Below are 15,713 nucleotides of genomic sequence, written 5' to 3'. Positions count from 1 at the left end.
CTGTGGGGTGAGGGGGCGCGGGACGGGGATAGCTGTGGGGTGACAGGGCGCTCTGTGGGGTGAGGAGGCGCGGGACGGGGATAGCTGTGGGGTGACAGGGCGCTCTGTGGGGTGAGGGGCGCGGGACGGGGATAGCTGTGGGGTGGGAGGAGCAGGACAAGGGGTACCTCAGCCCCGTGTCACACAGCTGCGCGGCTCCTCGCCCTGCCTAGCCCGCCCCGTGTCCCCAGCCACCCTGGCCGCACAGGCCAGCGGGCTGTGGAGCACGGAGGAGGCGCCTCCTCGGCCGTCATTTCCGCCGTGTGTTTGAGTGGGGGCGGGGGGGCAGAGCGCTCTCCTCCTCCTCCTCCGCGGCGGCCGGAGACACAGACCCAGCGCGGGGTGAGGGAGGGGAGGCAGCCGAGCCAGCCGCAGCGCCCGCGGGCGGAGCCGCCAGACACCCCCTCCCGCCGGAGCGACACCGCACCCTTCCCCCATCGCCCCGGCCCGGCCATGGGGAACGCAGCCACCGCCAAGAAGGGCAACGAGATCGAGAGCGGTGAGTGAGTGAGACCCCGTCCCCTGGGGAGGGGGCCCAGCGCGCTTGGGCCCAGCGCGCACACAGGGCCGGCCCAGGCCCCGCGGCCTAGCGGGCTGCAGCGCGGAGCCCCCTGACCAGCGCAGGCCTTGCAGCCGGGCTCTGCCAGCCAAGTGCCCGGTACCCGGGGGGCTGCTCTGCGCTGGGGGATCCAGGCTGTAAGGTGCCCGGGTCCTCCAGCCTCGCGGCTGCTGGTGCATCGCCCATCCCTGGGCTTAGTGTCTCGAGCAGCATGCTTGTAAGCGGCTTAAATCGTCTTGTCCCAGCCTGCAGCAGCCCCAGCCTAGCGTACCGCCGAGCCAATGCCGCGCCGACCCGCTGTGCCAGGCTGTCCCACAGCAGGTGTCTGTCACACTCACAAGCTGCTGCTCTACGAGCTTCTCCCATCTTCGTCGGCTTCCCAAAGAACCAGCCTCCTTCTGCAGGAGGAGGGGTTGCTCTAAAGCAGTCTGTCATCCCCCTAGCCTTCAGCCTTTCAAATGTTCCACAACGTTTATTTCTCCACCCCTCTACACACCTTTGATAGCAGAGACGACATTGAGTTAGTATCATTATACAGCTTTCTGACTATGCTGTGATTTATCAGTGCATGTGTATTTCTATCCTTACTGGTGTGAATGTAGGACAGAAACTCCCCAGTCTTCCTGGATTGCTGACTGTCATCTCCTCCCCCACAAACTATGTAGGAATCCCATTTAGTATATCTGTATTGTTGGGATGTATAAGTTCTACTCATTGAAGTATTTGTTTAGGTATATAGGTAAAATGTTTATTTTAAGTTACTTTGGTTTTTACAAGTGAGCAATGTAGCTCAGTATTGAACTATCTGAATTAGTGGATTTTTTGGGTTTTGTTCCAGGTATATCATCACGATCCTTAAATAATTTAAAACTGATTAAATGCACCAAACTCTTTTTTGTTTGTTAACTGGTTTGCTTACTATTTTATAACTTTGGATAAGTTTCTGTTGGGTAAATTACGTGGTAGGGTCCAATGTAAAACTGCTTATTTAAAGAAATACTGAATGTTTACAAATGCTGTATTCTTACAACACTGTCTTACCTCTGTCAGTAAAAATACCATTCGATTATTATAAATGAAGGAACTTTAAATTTGTTGTTGTTACTGTTTGTTTACTTTTTCCATTTATTTATCCCTTAAACTTAGTCGTGCAATCAGATTTATGCAGGTAGACCCCACCCACCACCACCACTCACACAGAGCTCCATTGATTTTTCTGGATTCATTTGCAGGATTGGACCTTGGCTTGGACAGTGAAACTAGACTGTTCAGTTTTAGTTTCTGGTTCAAAAGCACTAGTGTGTGATGGTAGAGTTTTGATTACAAATATTTTATGAGATATTTAAATACTATTTTGATCTTTTAAAAAAAATATTTATTTGGTTTAATAAACATAAAAATACCCTGCTTTTGGACAACTTCTGAAATGCTTAATGACAAAACGTTGCATTATACTTCTATGACAGCCATATTTCTGCTGGTTTATCTTGTTAAATTAAATCTTTGGTTAATGGGAGTAATAAAGACTTGTATTAGTCTTTTACACACCACCAAATAAAGCATTTAGGAATTCTGGGGCACACAAACAATGTATTTCAGAACTTCTCTCTCTCATTTTTAAACTGTTTACTTATAAAATGAACGTTCTAGATAGATTGCAGCAATCAGATTTGTAATTTGTCAGCATACTTAACACTAGGAATTTCTGTAGTGACATTACTTTTGTAATTAGGAGATGAAATTGTCCTTCACTTCTCTATCACTTGTATAAGACCTGGATTTATTTACTATGTAGGATCAAATAATTGTAAATTTGAATGTAGTAAATTATTAGAAGCAAAAAGGGATATTCAGCCTTGTTTATAGGAGTAAAAGTCTCTCAGGAAAAAGAGTGTTTTGGATTTGTTGTTAATGTCTGGTCTAAATTTTCTTTGATCACCCAGTCTTTCTGCTTCTCTTCTGAAGAGTATATGATGCTTGATTTGCATCATATACTCCAAACTCTAGAATACTTAATAATTTGGAATAAATTATGCAGGGTGGCAGCAGAAAAATAGGGGTTTACTAAAAAATAGGGATTATTAAAGGGTGATAATATGCCCTTAATCCATGTATGCAGCTCAGGGCATACTGAGGTTCCTGAAAGAACAATGGAGGGTAACTTGGCTTGTACTGATTACCACTTGCAAAAGCAAATGTAGTTTAGTTTAAGAGCTCTTTGACTCTTGGGTCAATTTAGATTATAACAGTATGGTTGAGTGGTCCATTTATGTAGCAAAACCTGATACAATTAAATGTAGTCTTGATGTTTTCTTTAGCTTTTTTGTCTTTGTTACAAATGTCTTCAGTAACTAATAATGAACTTTGTATAGTTGCAGAATAAATAGTAGTTGTATGTTAGTCGAAATAGTAGAATGCAAAACATAGTCTTAAAAACTACATCCAAACAAGACTTGTAAGTGAATGGAATCAAAATGGTAACTTTCAATCTACCGCACTATGTTGTGTAAGGTAGTGTAAGATACTTTTTGTATGTGGGACTAAGAGGGAGTCATAAGTTGGTGTGACTTACATCATTGTGCTATCTAGTATGTAAGCAGGTGGATGTAAAAGTGGGATGTAGCCTACTTCACTTTATGTTTTATACTGTTAGTTCCTTTTTCTGCTATGCCCCTCTCTTCCAGGCTATCATAGCACATAGTAAACTTAGGCCTGGTCTACATCTAAAATTTAGGTTGATCTAGCAATGTCGCTCAGAGGTGTGGAAAAACTAATACCCTGAGTCATACAAACCTAAACCCCGGTATAGACATCACTGAGTCTGTGGAAGAATTCTTTTGTTGACTTATCTACCTCCTCTCAAGTGGGTAGATAAACAGTGGCAATGAAAAAATCCCTTCTGTTGCTGTGGCAAGTCTCTACACCAGGGGTTCTCAGGACAAATTTTTTGGTGGCCTCAGTGTGCAGCTGCCAACTCTTTCTGGTGGCCACTCTCGCACTGTTTCCTAAAATACTTAATTAACTTTAAGAAAAACAATTAAATATGCACATCCAAATCATTATAATTTATTTATTGCTAGCTAGTAAGTCCGTTGTGAAAAGTGATATTAACATACAAATATCACTTTTCACAGCAGACTTACTCAGCCCTGCCAAGCCTGGGGACAAATTAAGCCCTGGATGAGGGGTTAGGGGAGGCGGGGGTGGGGAGTGGGGGCTAGAGCCTGAATCCCCGTCGCTGGAGCCTAGGGCCTGCCATTGTGCAGCCGGAGCCTGGGATTGGAGCCCAAAGCCCCGCTGCCAGAGCTTGCCAGCTCACCATCCCAGGATTGAAGCCCAAAGCCTGAGCCCCACCACCCTTGGGAAGGTGGGGAACTCACTGCCTGCCTGCTCCTCCAGCATTGTGTCCCAGGTGTCTCCATAGGAGGGCAGGGCCCAACCCCTGCTGGCAGCCCCAGCAACCAACACCGAGGTGGTGCATCCAGGAGCAACAGGGAGAGGGAGGGGCTGTTACTCCCCACACACACACAGCCCAAGGGGCTGTGGCCGCAAGAAAAGCCCCTGGTGGCCGCATGTGGCCACAGTAGACATGTTTGAGAAACACTGGTACACTGTGGTGCTACAGTGGCACAGCTGCAGTGCTATAGCTGTGCCACTGTAGCATCTGTAGTATCATTGGGCCAAAATCAGAAGTGAGGTGTTATGGGGTGTGAGACAGAAAAAGTAAGCTACTTTATCTGGGTGGACCCCATTGACTTTAATGGGGCACCACGTAGTATAAAAGTCTGCAACGGTTGAGAAGCTTGCGGGATAAAAGCATTCATAACTTGCATCCTGAGTGGATCAGAAGATAATGTAAATTACACAAAGTTGGGCTTCTTTAAATGCATTTCTGCATTTGGCCTTTTGTCTTTGTGTATGTTTAATAGGACACAATGGGCTAAGTCTTTATTTTTATATCTATATGACCCCCATTGAATTTCCTGTATCTGAGAACAAAGTTTGCCCCACTGTCTAAATAGCTAAATCTGGTTTAGCACAATTTTAAATATAACATGGAGCAAATTCAATTTAAAAAGAACCCTTTGTTGATTTACTGTAACTTCTTCTGTGGAAGAAAAGAGAGAGAGATGTTAGTTTTATTAAGATGAATCTTTGTCTTGGGTGTAGTTTTAATAAAGGAAACATGACTTTGCTGTAGACTTCTAAATTAGAACAAGGACAACAAATGACATTTGGTCTCATAAATAGATCTCTTGCTCTAGATCAGGGGTTCTCAAACTGGGGGTCAGGACCCCTCAGCCGGTCGCAAGGTTATTACATGGGTCACGAGCTGTCAGCTTCCACCCAAAACCTCATTTTGCCTCCTGCATTTATAATGGTGTTGAATATATTTTAAAGTGTTTTTAATTTACAAGGGGAGGTTGCACTCAGAGGCTTGCTATGTGAAAGGGGTCACCAGTACAAAAGTTTGAGAACCATTGCTGTAGAGTACATGATCAGTTTTCTAATGTTTTAACATTATCTGGCGAGTCTAAATAGTGTTGAATAAGCTAACCACATCAGTTGCAAAGTTTGTAGCTAGTATTTGTTCTTTCTATAAATTACGAGAAATCCAGTGCTTTTAAGTAATATGTATAGCTCTGCATTACTTGCTCTTTTTTTTTTAATCTATGAAATAGTGCACACATGCAGTTACAACGTGAATTAGTTTAGAAATTGTTTTTTAACCTTTTACCATCTTCTCTGAGGGAAGAAAGTTGTTGCAGTTTTGAATCTCAAAATAAAATCTTAAACTTAACCCCCCCTCTATCCCCAACCTTTTTTGGTTATACTAATATTAGTTACTAAATTGTATTAAGGAACACTTAGGTGATTAGAATACTCTTTAACTGCTATTTAATTGAAAGTTTTGTACAGTTTTTCTGTTCTCTATGTTCATTTTGAAACTGCTCAATTTCTGTAACTTTTAAGTTAGTCACTAGTCTTTGTCCTTGCCACTTTTTTTTAACAATAATGTGAGATATGGAGTTGCTTGATTTTTTTAAAAAAACTTTTTTAGAGTTGATGTGGAAGCTTTTAAGATTAGGTGTAGTTTAATTTTAATTCCAAATGCCTCTTCTCATTATCTGAGAACCATATCCTGCACTTACAGGAATGGTTGGACTATGATCTAACAGGTCTTTACAATCTCAAACGTCTGTGATCTTCAGATGTACATGTTTGTTTCGGGGGGGGGGAGGGAGGGATGGATAGTGGCTCCTTTAAGGGTCCCCCTCCCCCTCCGTAGGTTAGGAAGGATTGTCTCACTGGGGGTGGGATGGGAAGGCATCACCTGAGAGGGTGCTTTGGCTGGTTTGCTCAGATAAGTCATTGGCCCTTGCACAACTGGGAAAGTATATATAGACCCTGTGCCTCCAGCCTGAGCACCCTCTCATTGATTAGCATAGTACCAGGATTTTAGGTCTGCTGTGGATATTGTGTTAGTGGCCTTTTTTGGGACAGGTAAGGAATTTTCCCCTTATGGTGAGATTGGCCAGGATGGGGTGACTGTTCAGGTCTTCCCCACAGCTGTTCAGGGATACAGTGGAGTTAGGAGGAAAAGGTCAAGTTGTGACACTTTAGCAGGTGTCTGATGCAGGTGCTCATTTCATAAAGAGTCCTGTTCCCTGATTAAACTAAAATTATAAATAGACTTAAGGGAAGGCATCCCCTAAAGAAGCTGAGAAATGGGGTTGGGACTCCTAAGGTCTGGGGCAGTGAGGAAACAACCCAGTTCTTTAACCTTCATATGAGGGGAGGGCATTGGGAGCCTAACAATGTTTTGGGGACCCGTTGTAGAGGGGTAGGGGTTGAGGGGCATCTCTCCACCAGGTTGAAATGATTCATAATGTTGAGTGCCTGGTAATTCCCAGATGAATTAAGGTAATACGGTTGTCATCTAATTAAACCATGTGCCTTGCATCTTGTGTTTATTTTTCCACGTGTCTGGGACAATGCGCATCTGTCACATGCTCGCTCTCCCCCTCTCCAAACTAGCAACACTGCAATATCTTCTGTATGAGGGAGCGCCTATTACTGTCAGCCCTTCTTTGCATTCCCCTGAATTATTTTGTAAGTGGTGCATGTTTGAAAGGTGCCAGAAAAGGAGATGCAGTGTGACCTTCCCCTAGCAGCCTTACCAGTCAATTTCAATGGTTCTGAAGACTCTACCTTTGGGGGTGTGGAGGGATGTTTATTCTTCATGTCCAGTCATTCTTTGGTCCCTCCGTCGAGACTACCAATACAAGTTAGTAATATTATTGGCAGTTCCTGTAACATAGATGTTTGTTCACTTAGAATTGGACAGACCATCAGTTAATTTCATACAGCCATTCGCTGATACACTGCTATGTCATTACTCACCAGTGATATAGAGGTGAAAAGTTCTATACTCCATTTCTAATTTCCTGAGCCACTCAGTCCCCTGTAACAATAGTCTTTTGGACCTTTGGATGTGATATTTAGGGGTTGACTGTAGTTTTGTTCAACGGTAATAATCCTTTTGTACAGTGAGTTTATGCTTCTTGACTTTGAAATTGCCAATTGACAACTTCTGAAGTCTTGTTTACACATTTAAATACATTAGATATCGGGAGTATATCCTGAAGGGTACATAAGAGAAAATCTTTACTCCAGTGATGTTTCTTGTACATCTACCATCCAAAAATAATAAATTTAAAATTGTCTTATATTTTGTGCTCAAACTGTCTCTGCTATTTATTAGGTGGGCTTTCAGCATTAGTGTTTCACTTTCTGAAAATCAACACTAGTTCCAATTGCTGAACTAACATTTGAAAATATCTTTGGTGGAATTATCCTAGTTAATGTTTTGGGGTGGTCACATATGAGAGTCTCCTTTCAAAAGAGACTCAAGATTAGAGTAGCAGAGGTCTTTCAGATTAGCAGTGAGCCAGATTTGCTGAAATGTGTGGGAAATCTTGTGCAATGCCAATTCATAGTTTGCCTGTCCATAAACTGTACAATTTATTTTGTTTTGATTTAATAAAAAAAAAAAACTGTTCACAGCTCAAAATTCCCTAACAGTAATTTAAAATAATACATAGAAAAGATAGTCATAGAGCAGCATAACAAATTTATGTTAACATTTTGGAGTTGTTTTGTCCTTTTGAGCATTTAGCTACTGTCCCTTGCTCCTGTTTGTGGGCTCAGATTGTTTTCCACTTTAAAATATCTTAAATCATTTGATGCATTGTTGTTATGTATTTGTTAGTAGTGCCCATTCATTTACCACCTCTCCACTCTCAGAAGCATGTCAGTATCAAAAGTCATGAACGTGTTTTGAAGAATCATTGAATACTTGGCTTTTGGCATTTTTAATGTAACTAAGGCTTTAGGCTTGTCTACACTTACATTTTATAGTGCTCTAACTTGCTGGCTCAGGGGTGTGAAAAATCACCCTCTTGAGTGAAGCAAGTCTGAGTGCTTTAAAGTGCTAGTGTAGAAAGGCTCCGAGCACTGGGAGCCACACTCTGAGCTAATCCCCTTGTGGAGGTGGATTACCAGGAGCACGACCATACTGCACTTCAAAGTGCTGCTGCAGCAGCGTTCCCGCGACAGTGCTTTGACGTTTCCAGTGTAGCCATGCCTTTTGTCTACCCTGGACAGTTATTGCAGTGATTGGTACCAACCCCTGGGTGATTGAGCAACCAATCTGAATATCTAGATTAGCCTAGCCCATGAGCACCTGCATCAGACACCTGCTAAAGTGTGTTCCTACAGCAAATCCCTACCTGCTTTCCTGTGTCCTGACTATTTGTACACTCACTTGCATGTACCTGTGGGCATATTCCATGGTTCTTTGTGCTAAGACACTCTAGTATTCTTACCCAGTAAAATGTGTCAATTACAGGTCTTGCTATAGGGATTGACAGCACAGTAGATGTAATCATGCCCCCATGAGAGAGGTTATCACGAGTTGACTAGCCCCATGATTGCTTACGCCCTGGTGTATCTTGTAGTGAAGATGCAGTCTAAGGGTTTGTCTTCGCTGCTGTAAAAAGCTGATGTTTTGCAGAGGGGTGACATTCATGAATTATCCTAAGGTAAAAAATACATTGAAGACAAGGCATTTTAGTTTTACTGCAAGATAAACTTGCTGAGGCCAGGTTGGCTTCCATGAGTTTATATAGCTGTAAAACTAGAATGTCTTGTCTTCACTGTATTTTTATTTTAGGATAGCTACTGCATGCTAATTACCCCAGCATAAAAAATTCAGCTTTTTGAGCAGTGAAGACAAGCCCAAAGAGAATCTCAAGTACTGCAAATCGGTAGTGGGTATTCTAGAAGAAGACAATTGTCACTTCATAACACCGAGAAACATAAAATATCTCTCCTATGACATTTGCAGTGTTGCTGTAGCCATGTGGGTGCCAGGATATTAGAGGGAAAAGGAGGCTGAGGATCCAATAAAAGATATTTCAACTTCTGTTGGTGAAAGAGAGAAGTGTAGCTCGAAAATTTCTCTCTTTCACCGACGGAAGTTGGTTCAATAAAAGATATTTCCTCACCCACCTTGTCTCTCTTCCATGACACGGCTGTTCTTTACCAGAGTAAACGTAACATCCTGATGATTATCCTGAACCAAGTTTTTTCCATAAGAACAATAGAGAACTGTTATGCTTTGTAGTGGCTGGTTCTTTTGGAAGGTGTTATTATCTGCTTGATAGAATAAGGTAGGCTAAAATAATTGACCATCTTATCTAAGTTGTTAAAACAATCAAGAAAGCTAGAAAATCCTTTTTCAACTTGAAGCATCTTCTCAGATGTGCTAGCGTGTTTGGTCTATTTGATTGTTTGTAGGGGTACATTTTTGGTTTGTTATCACACTGTAGCTGATAAATTTCTATCTTACTGTTAAAAATTTAGGAATGTTTAACCACAGGGCACCAGGAGTTTTGATTTCTTACCTCCAATAGCAAGTACATACTTGGTAAACTAGTGCAGTTGGGGTAGGCCTATGCTACAGCAGCCGCACTACAGCTGTGTTGCTGTGGCACAGTAGTTTTGACACTTCCTACATAGACAGAAGGGGTTTGTCCATCCATGTAGTTAATCCACCTCTCTGAGATGTGGTAGGTTGGTCAACAGAATAATTATTTCCTTGATTTAGTTGCGTCTACACCAGAGGGTTAGGTCGACCTAACTACAAAAATCAGGGTGTGAAATTTTTCACGTCTGTGAGTGACATAGTAGCTAGGTTGATTTAATTTTTAAGTGTAGATCACGCCTTGCTATTAGCACTGAAAAACAAACACACTAATTGTGGTAATAAAGAAGGGTGAAAGAAAAACCTGGCAGCCTGAGTAGCTATTGTATCAAAGGAGCAAACTTGAGATTCAAACACGAAAAATACCATTACTTTCTCTGCACCTAGAATCTGTTTTTTGTTCTTGTCCCTGACAAGTGAATTGGAGATGACATAATTAATGGTACGTATGCATAGATGAATAGATAGATAAACTCCAATAGTATTTATCGTGACTTTTGATTAATGTGATATTAAGCAGTTTGAATTTCTTTGTCTATATTACAGTGGATAGTGGAACAGTAGGTGATATGTTTAATTTAGGGCTGTCAAGCGATTGAAAAAAATTAATCGCGATTAATCGTGCTGTTAATAATAGAATACCATTTATTTAAACATTTTTGGATGTTTTCTACATTTTCAAATATATTGATTTCAATTACAATACAGAACACAACATGTACAGTGCTCACTTTATATTTATTTTTTATTACAAATATTTGCACTGTAAAAAACAAAAGAAATAGTAGTTTTCAATTCATCTAATACAAAAACTGAAGTGCAGTCTCTTTATCATGAAAGTTGAACTTACAAATGTAGAATTATGTACAAAAAACTGCATTCAAAAATAAAACAATGTAAAACTTTAGAGCCTGCAAGTCCACTCAGTCCTACTTCAGCCAATCGCTCAGACAAACAGGTTTGGTTGCAATTTGCAGGAGATAATGCTGCCTGCATCCTGTTTACAATGTCACCTGAAAGTGAGAACAGGCGTTCGCATGGCACTGTTGTAGCCAGTGTCACAAGATATTTATGTGCCAGAAGCGCTAAAGATTCATATGTCCCTTCATGCTTCAAGCACCATTCCAGAGGACGTGTGTCCATGCTGATGACAGGTTCTTCTCAATAACAATCCAGAGCAGCACGGACCAACGTATGTTCATTTTCATCATCTGAGTCAGATACCGCCAGCAGAAGATTGATTTTTCTTTTTTAGTGGTTTGGGTTCTGTAGTTTCTGCATCAGAATGTTGCTCTTTTAAGACTTCCGAAAGCATGCTCCACACCTCATCCCTCTCAGATTTTGGAAGACACTTTAGATTCTTAAACATTGGGTCGAGTGCTGTAGCTATTTTTAGAAATCTCACATTGGTACCTTCTTTTTGTTTTGTCAGATCTGCTGTGAAAGTGTTCTTAAAACGAACATGTTCTGGGTCATCATCCTAGACTGCTTTAACGTGAAATATATGGCAGAATGCGGGTAAAACAGAGCAGGGGACATGCAATTCTCCCCCAAGGAGTTCAGTCACAAATTTAATTAATGCATTATTTTTTTAACATGAGCACGGAAGCATGTCCTCTGGAATTGTGGCCGAAGCATGAAGCGGCATATGAATGTTTAGCATAACTGGCATGTAAATAATTGCAACGTCAGTTACAAAAGTGCCATGAGAATGCCTGTTCTCACTTTCAGATGACGTCGTAAATAAGAAGCAGGCAGCAATATCGCCCATAAATGTAAAGTTTCAGGGTAGCAGCCGTGTTAGTCTGTATCCTCAAAAAACAAAACAAAAAAACAAAAAAAAACAGGAGTACTTGTGGCACCTTAGAGACTAACAAATTTATTAGAGCATAAGCTTTCGTGGGCTACAACCCACTTCTTCGGATGCATATAGAGTGAAACATATGTTGAAGAGATCCTCAACATATGTTTCACTCTATATGCATCTGAAGAAGTGGGTTGTAGCCCACGAAAGCTTATGCTCTAATAAATTTGTTAGTCTCTAAGGTGCCACAAGTACTCCTGTTTGGTTTTTTTCATAAATGTAAACAAACTTGTTTGTCTTAGTGATTGGCAGAACAAGAAGTAGGACTGAGTGGACTTGTAGGTTCTAAAATTTTACATTGTTTTATTTTTGAGTGCAGTTATGTAACAAATCTAGATTTGTAATTTACACTTTCACAATAAAGAGATTGTGCTACAGTACTTGTATAAGGTGAATTGAAAAATAGCATTTCTTTTGTTATTTTTACAGTGCAAATATTTGTAATAAAAAATAATATATAAAGTGAGCACTGTACACTTTGTATTCTGTGTTATAATAGAAATAAATATATTTGAAAATGTAGAAAAATGTCCAAAAATATTTAGTACATTTCAATTGGTATTCTATTGTTTAACAGTGCAATTAATCGCAATAAATCTTTTAAATTGCGATTAATTTTTTTGAGTTAATTGTGTGAGTTAACTGGGATTAATCGACAGCCCTAGTTTAATTATTATAGTTTTAAATTTGCAATAAGTTTAAGGTATTCATCTTCTAAATGGGCTTTATAGATGAGTGTGAAGTATAACTTAATCACAGATAAAACACCTCTGTCTATAATAAGACAATCGTTTTATTCAAATTAGCAGTGTGCAGGCATTCAGTGTTAACTGACACATGGGTCAGTATGGTACACAGAGGTTCTAGTCATATAACTTCAGTTGGCAAAAATAGGGCAGGAGTGGGAAGGGAGACAGTGTTGCAGGGCTAAAATCAGGTTGAGAGGTGGTACCAGTTTGAAAGTTTGAGACTGTCTTTTAACATGCACCAGCGTGGCAAAGGAATATGGTACACATTGAATTAATATAGACTTGTCAGCTGTATCTTTAAAATTTCTGATGACTTCTGCTACAGCTTTGATATTTAATTTTTTTAATTAACATAATTTTTAATGGCTAATTTATGTTTAAGTAATACATGCATTGATGGGAAATACACAAAGCTGTAGTAGGTTTACTGGACAAATAAACATTTAGCTGTACCAAAATAGCTTAGTGTATGTATGGTAAGGGTATAAGCTTGTGAATGCAGATTATTTACCTGATTAAAATAATTATTTTGAGTTTTGGAAATCCTGTGAGCCTGATTGTCCCTTGCTTTCACTGGTGTGAAAAGAGAATCAGGCCCATTTTGAATACATCTATATTGTTGTACTTTTCTAAAGTGTTCTCTACAAATCAATAAAATATTATTGTTCTTAGGGCTGCTGTTTTTAAAATTCCAGGCCCCAGTGATACATTTGGAGTAGTGTTAGAGCCCCCATTGAAATCTGGCACAAGGGTCCATCCAAGCAAGGTAGATTCTGAGAGTGGGGCTCCAGCTTGTAAAATTATTGGGAGAATAGACTATCAATAGTGCATTCCAACATTACAGCCTATTGTCAGACTGGCTACTGTGCATGTGTACTAAGTCTGTGTTCCAAATACTTTAGCTAAGTTATGTTTTTAAAAACACTCATTTTCTGTAAACTGAATTTCAAAGTGAAATAATTTAAGATACTATTTCGTATTACAGATTAATGTCCTGCATAAATATCAAATTGCAAAACAAAGCAGTTTGAGTTCCAGGAGTCTTCAGTAGCTTCATATACGACTAGGTGACCTAGGAGGTTCATTGTGGATAGTGCTTCTGTAGCGTTTATTTTTATATTCAGTAGAGTTTTGTTCTCCTTGGTGAATTTTGTGTATACGAAGTTAATGATAAAACTTCAGAAACTAAAATGAAAATTGAATTAATCTTAGATTTCTGTGCTGAATGCTTTTAATAATTATGGTGAAGAATGGTATAGCATTAGGTACAATAAGTTATGGCATACGATACTTTATTTAAGGTAAATGTATTTCTGCCAGGTGATGGCCCCCATCCCTAATTGTCTACACTACTTTAAAGGATGTAGGTGGGTATGCAGTACACAAAAATGGTCTTAATTCAATATTCGTTTCAAGTTGATGGCTTACTTTTAAAGCCGAACACTATTACAGTTTTAGTCGAGAAACAATGTTAACTGGGAATGTTCAGACTCATACTTTATGCTGTCAGCTTCCAAAAAGTTTGCTCAGCTATCTGTACACCCGTTAACAGAACGGAATGCTTTGCGTCGTTACTCTCATTAGCTGCTATAGCATGTGTTTTTTTTTTTTTTATTTAAGGTAGCAAATAATAGAAAATAAACTTGTAAACCAACAACATATTGTAGAAATGTTTTTTAACAAGTGAACTTCATATTGTTTTATAAATGTAATTAAAAAAACAAGAAAACTGAGGATTCCTCAAAAACCTGAAAGATGGAAATTCTACCAAGTGTTTTCATAGTACAACAATAATATTGCATTTTGACCTATTTATTTTTTTTCTAATTTAGCATATGACTATGCTGCAAAAAAACACAAAACAAAACCCACCCCATGGCAGCGAATCTCAGAGCCTGTGTCAACAGACTCAGGCTTGCAGGGCTCGCTAATGGCCTGAAAATAGCAGCTTAGATGTTCCCACTCGGGTTGGAGCCTGGCCTCTGAAATCCACCCCGCTTGCCTGGTTTCAGAGCATAGGCTCCAGCCTGACAGGCTACTTTGCTATTTTTACCCCTGTAGTGTGAGCCCCGCAAGCCTGAGTCAGTCGAGCCTGGCTTTGAGACTTGTTGCTGCGGTGGCTAATGGCTCTGCAGTCTCATCCGCCAACTCCTTTAGCACACTCGGATGCAGCGCATCTGGCCCCATGGACTTGTGCACGTCCAGTTTTTCTAAAGAGTCCCGAACCACTTCTTTCTCCACAGAGGGCTGGTCACCTTCTCCCCATACTATGCTGCCCAGTGCAGCAGTCTGGGAGCTGACCTTGTTCGTGAAGACAGAGGCAAAAAAATCATTGAGTACGTTACCTTTTTCCACATCCTCTGTTACTAGGTTGCCTCCCTCATTCAGTAACGGGCCCATACTTTCCTTGACTTTCTTCTTGTTGCTGACATACCTGAAGAAACCCTTCTTGTTACTCTTAACAGCTGTTGCTAGCTGCAACTCTAAGTGTGATTTGGCCTTCCTGATTTCACTCCAGCATGCCTGAGCAATATTTTTATACTCCTCCCTGGTCATTTGTCCAATCTTCCACTTCTTGTAAGCTTCTTTTTTGCGTTTAAAATCAGCAAGGATTTCACTGTTTAGCCAAGCTGGTCGCCTGCCATATTTACTATTCTTTCTACACATCGGGATGGTTTGTATCGTGGTTATAGGTCATCAGGGGCCCCAACAAAGTACGTGTACCAGCAGGACACTAATCTTAGATTTTCTACCTCAGGTCACATGACTGGGAAAAGTCACGGGTATTATCAACATGGGCACTGGTGACCCTAAGAATAGTGTTTTATCCTGTTATGTTATATTTGTCTCCTGTTTAATATAATTACTGTGTTGAATATATTGTATGTATTTGTGTTATTTCTTGGGAGTCTCCAACTATCTGGCAAGTAAGTGTGGGTTACCCCGTGGTGAGAATTTTCCTCGCAAGCTGCCCTGGTAACCCTGCCAGGAAGGAGCAAGTGGTGTGAAGGCACCGCCAAATAAATTCATAGGGAAAAATAAAGAAGATACACCCTGCTGAGTGGGTTGCAGGATCCAAAAAACCCCAAACCTGTCTATCAAAACTTGTAAGCAGATTGGCATTAGAAAAGGTAACTGGGTGGAGAGGGGACGCTACATAAATTTGTCATATCTTTTTCCCTTTAAAGCAGTTTTTTCTAGCAGATGCTTAATACAATCAATTTTGTTGATGAAAAGCATCTAAGTAATTTACAGCAGGATTCTAGGACCTAGTTCAACCGAATAATCTCCAGGTCATTTGGCCTAAAGATAATGCTGTTAAAATGGTGTTTGTTTGAATATCTGCATCAGAATAATAGTAATAAAATCTGTGGCTGTAACTTACGTTTTTTGAAAAAATTGTTGTACCAGAGTACTGTTGTAGTTTTTTAGTGTGCAAGACCTGTGCTATAA

At 40.5% G+C, this 15,713-nt stretch overlaps 1 protein-coding gene and 1 long non-coding RNA gene across 3 annotated transcripts in view; one reads left to right on the top strand and one right to left on the bottom strand.

Moving 5' to 3' along the window:
- LOC117881603 overlaps positions 1 to 985 on the bottom strand; it is a 7,368-nt gene extending 6,383 nt beyond the window's left edge. Inside the window, exon 1 of the long non-coding RNA XR_004646827.1 lies at positions 870 to 985. This is a non-coding gene — a long non-coding RNA (uncharacterized LOC117881603). The remainder of the gene's footprint in view (positions 1 to 869) is intronic.
- PRKACB (protein kinase cAMP-activated catalytic subunit beta) overlaps positions 326 to 15,713 on the top strand; it is a 115,788-nt gene continuing 100,400 nt past the window's right edge. Inside the window, exon 1 of one of the 2 annotated variants that reach the window (XM_034779050.1) lies at positions 326 to 538. In XM_034779050.1, coding sequence (XP_034634941.1) covers positions 493 to 538 — 46 coding nt within the window. In that variant the 5' untranslated portion in view covers positions 326 to 492. The remainder of the gene's footprint in view (positions 539 to 15,713) is intronic. The other variant, XM_034779051.1, reaches the window with a different exon arrangement.

The sequence above is a fragment of the Trachemys scripta genome, chromosome 8 (assembly GCF_013100865.1).
Source record: "Trachemys scripta elegans isolate TJP31775 chromosome 8, CAS_Tse_1.0, whole genome shotgun sequence".
NCBI lineage: Eukaryota > Metazoa > Chordata > Testudines > Emydidae > Trachemys > Trachemys scripta.
Note: the sequence above shows the minus strand (reverse complement) of the source record. Positions and strands in the feature narration are given on the sequence as shown.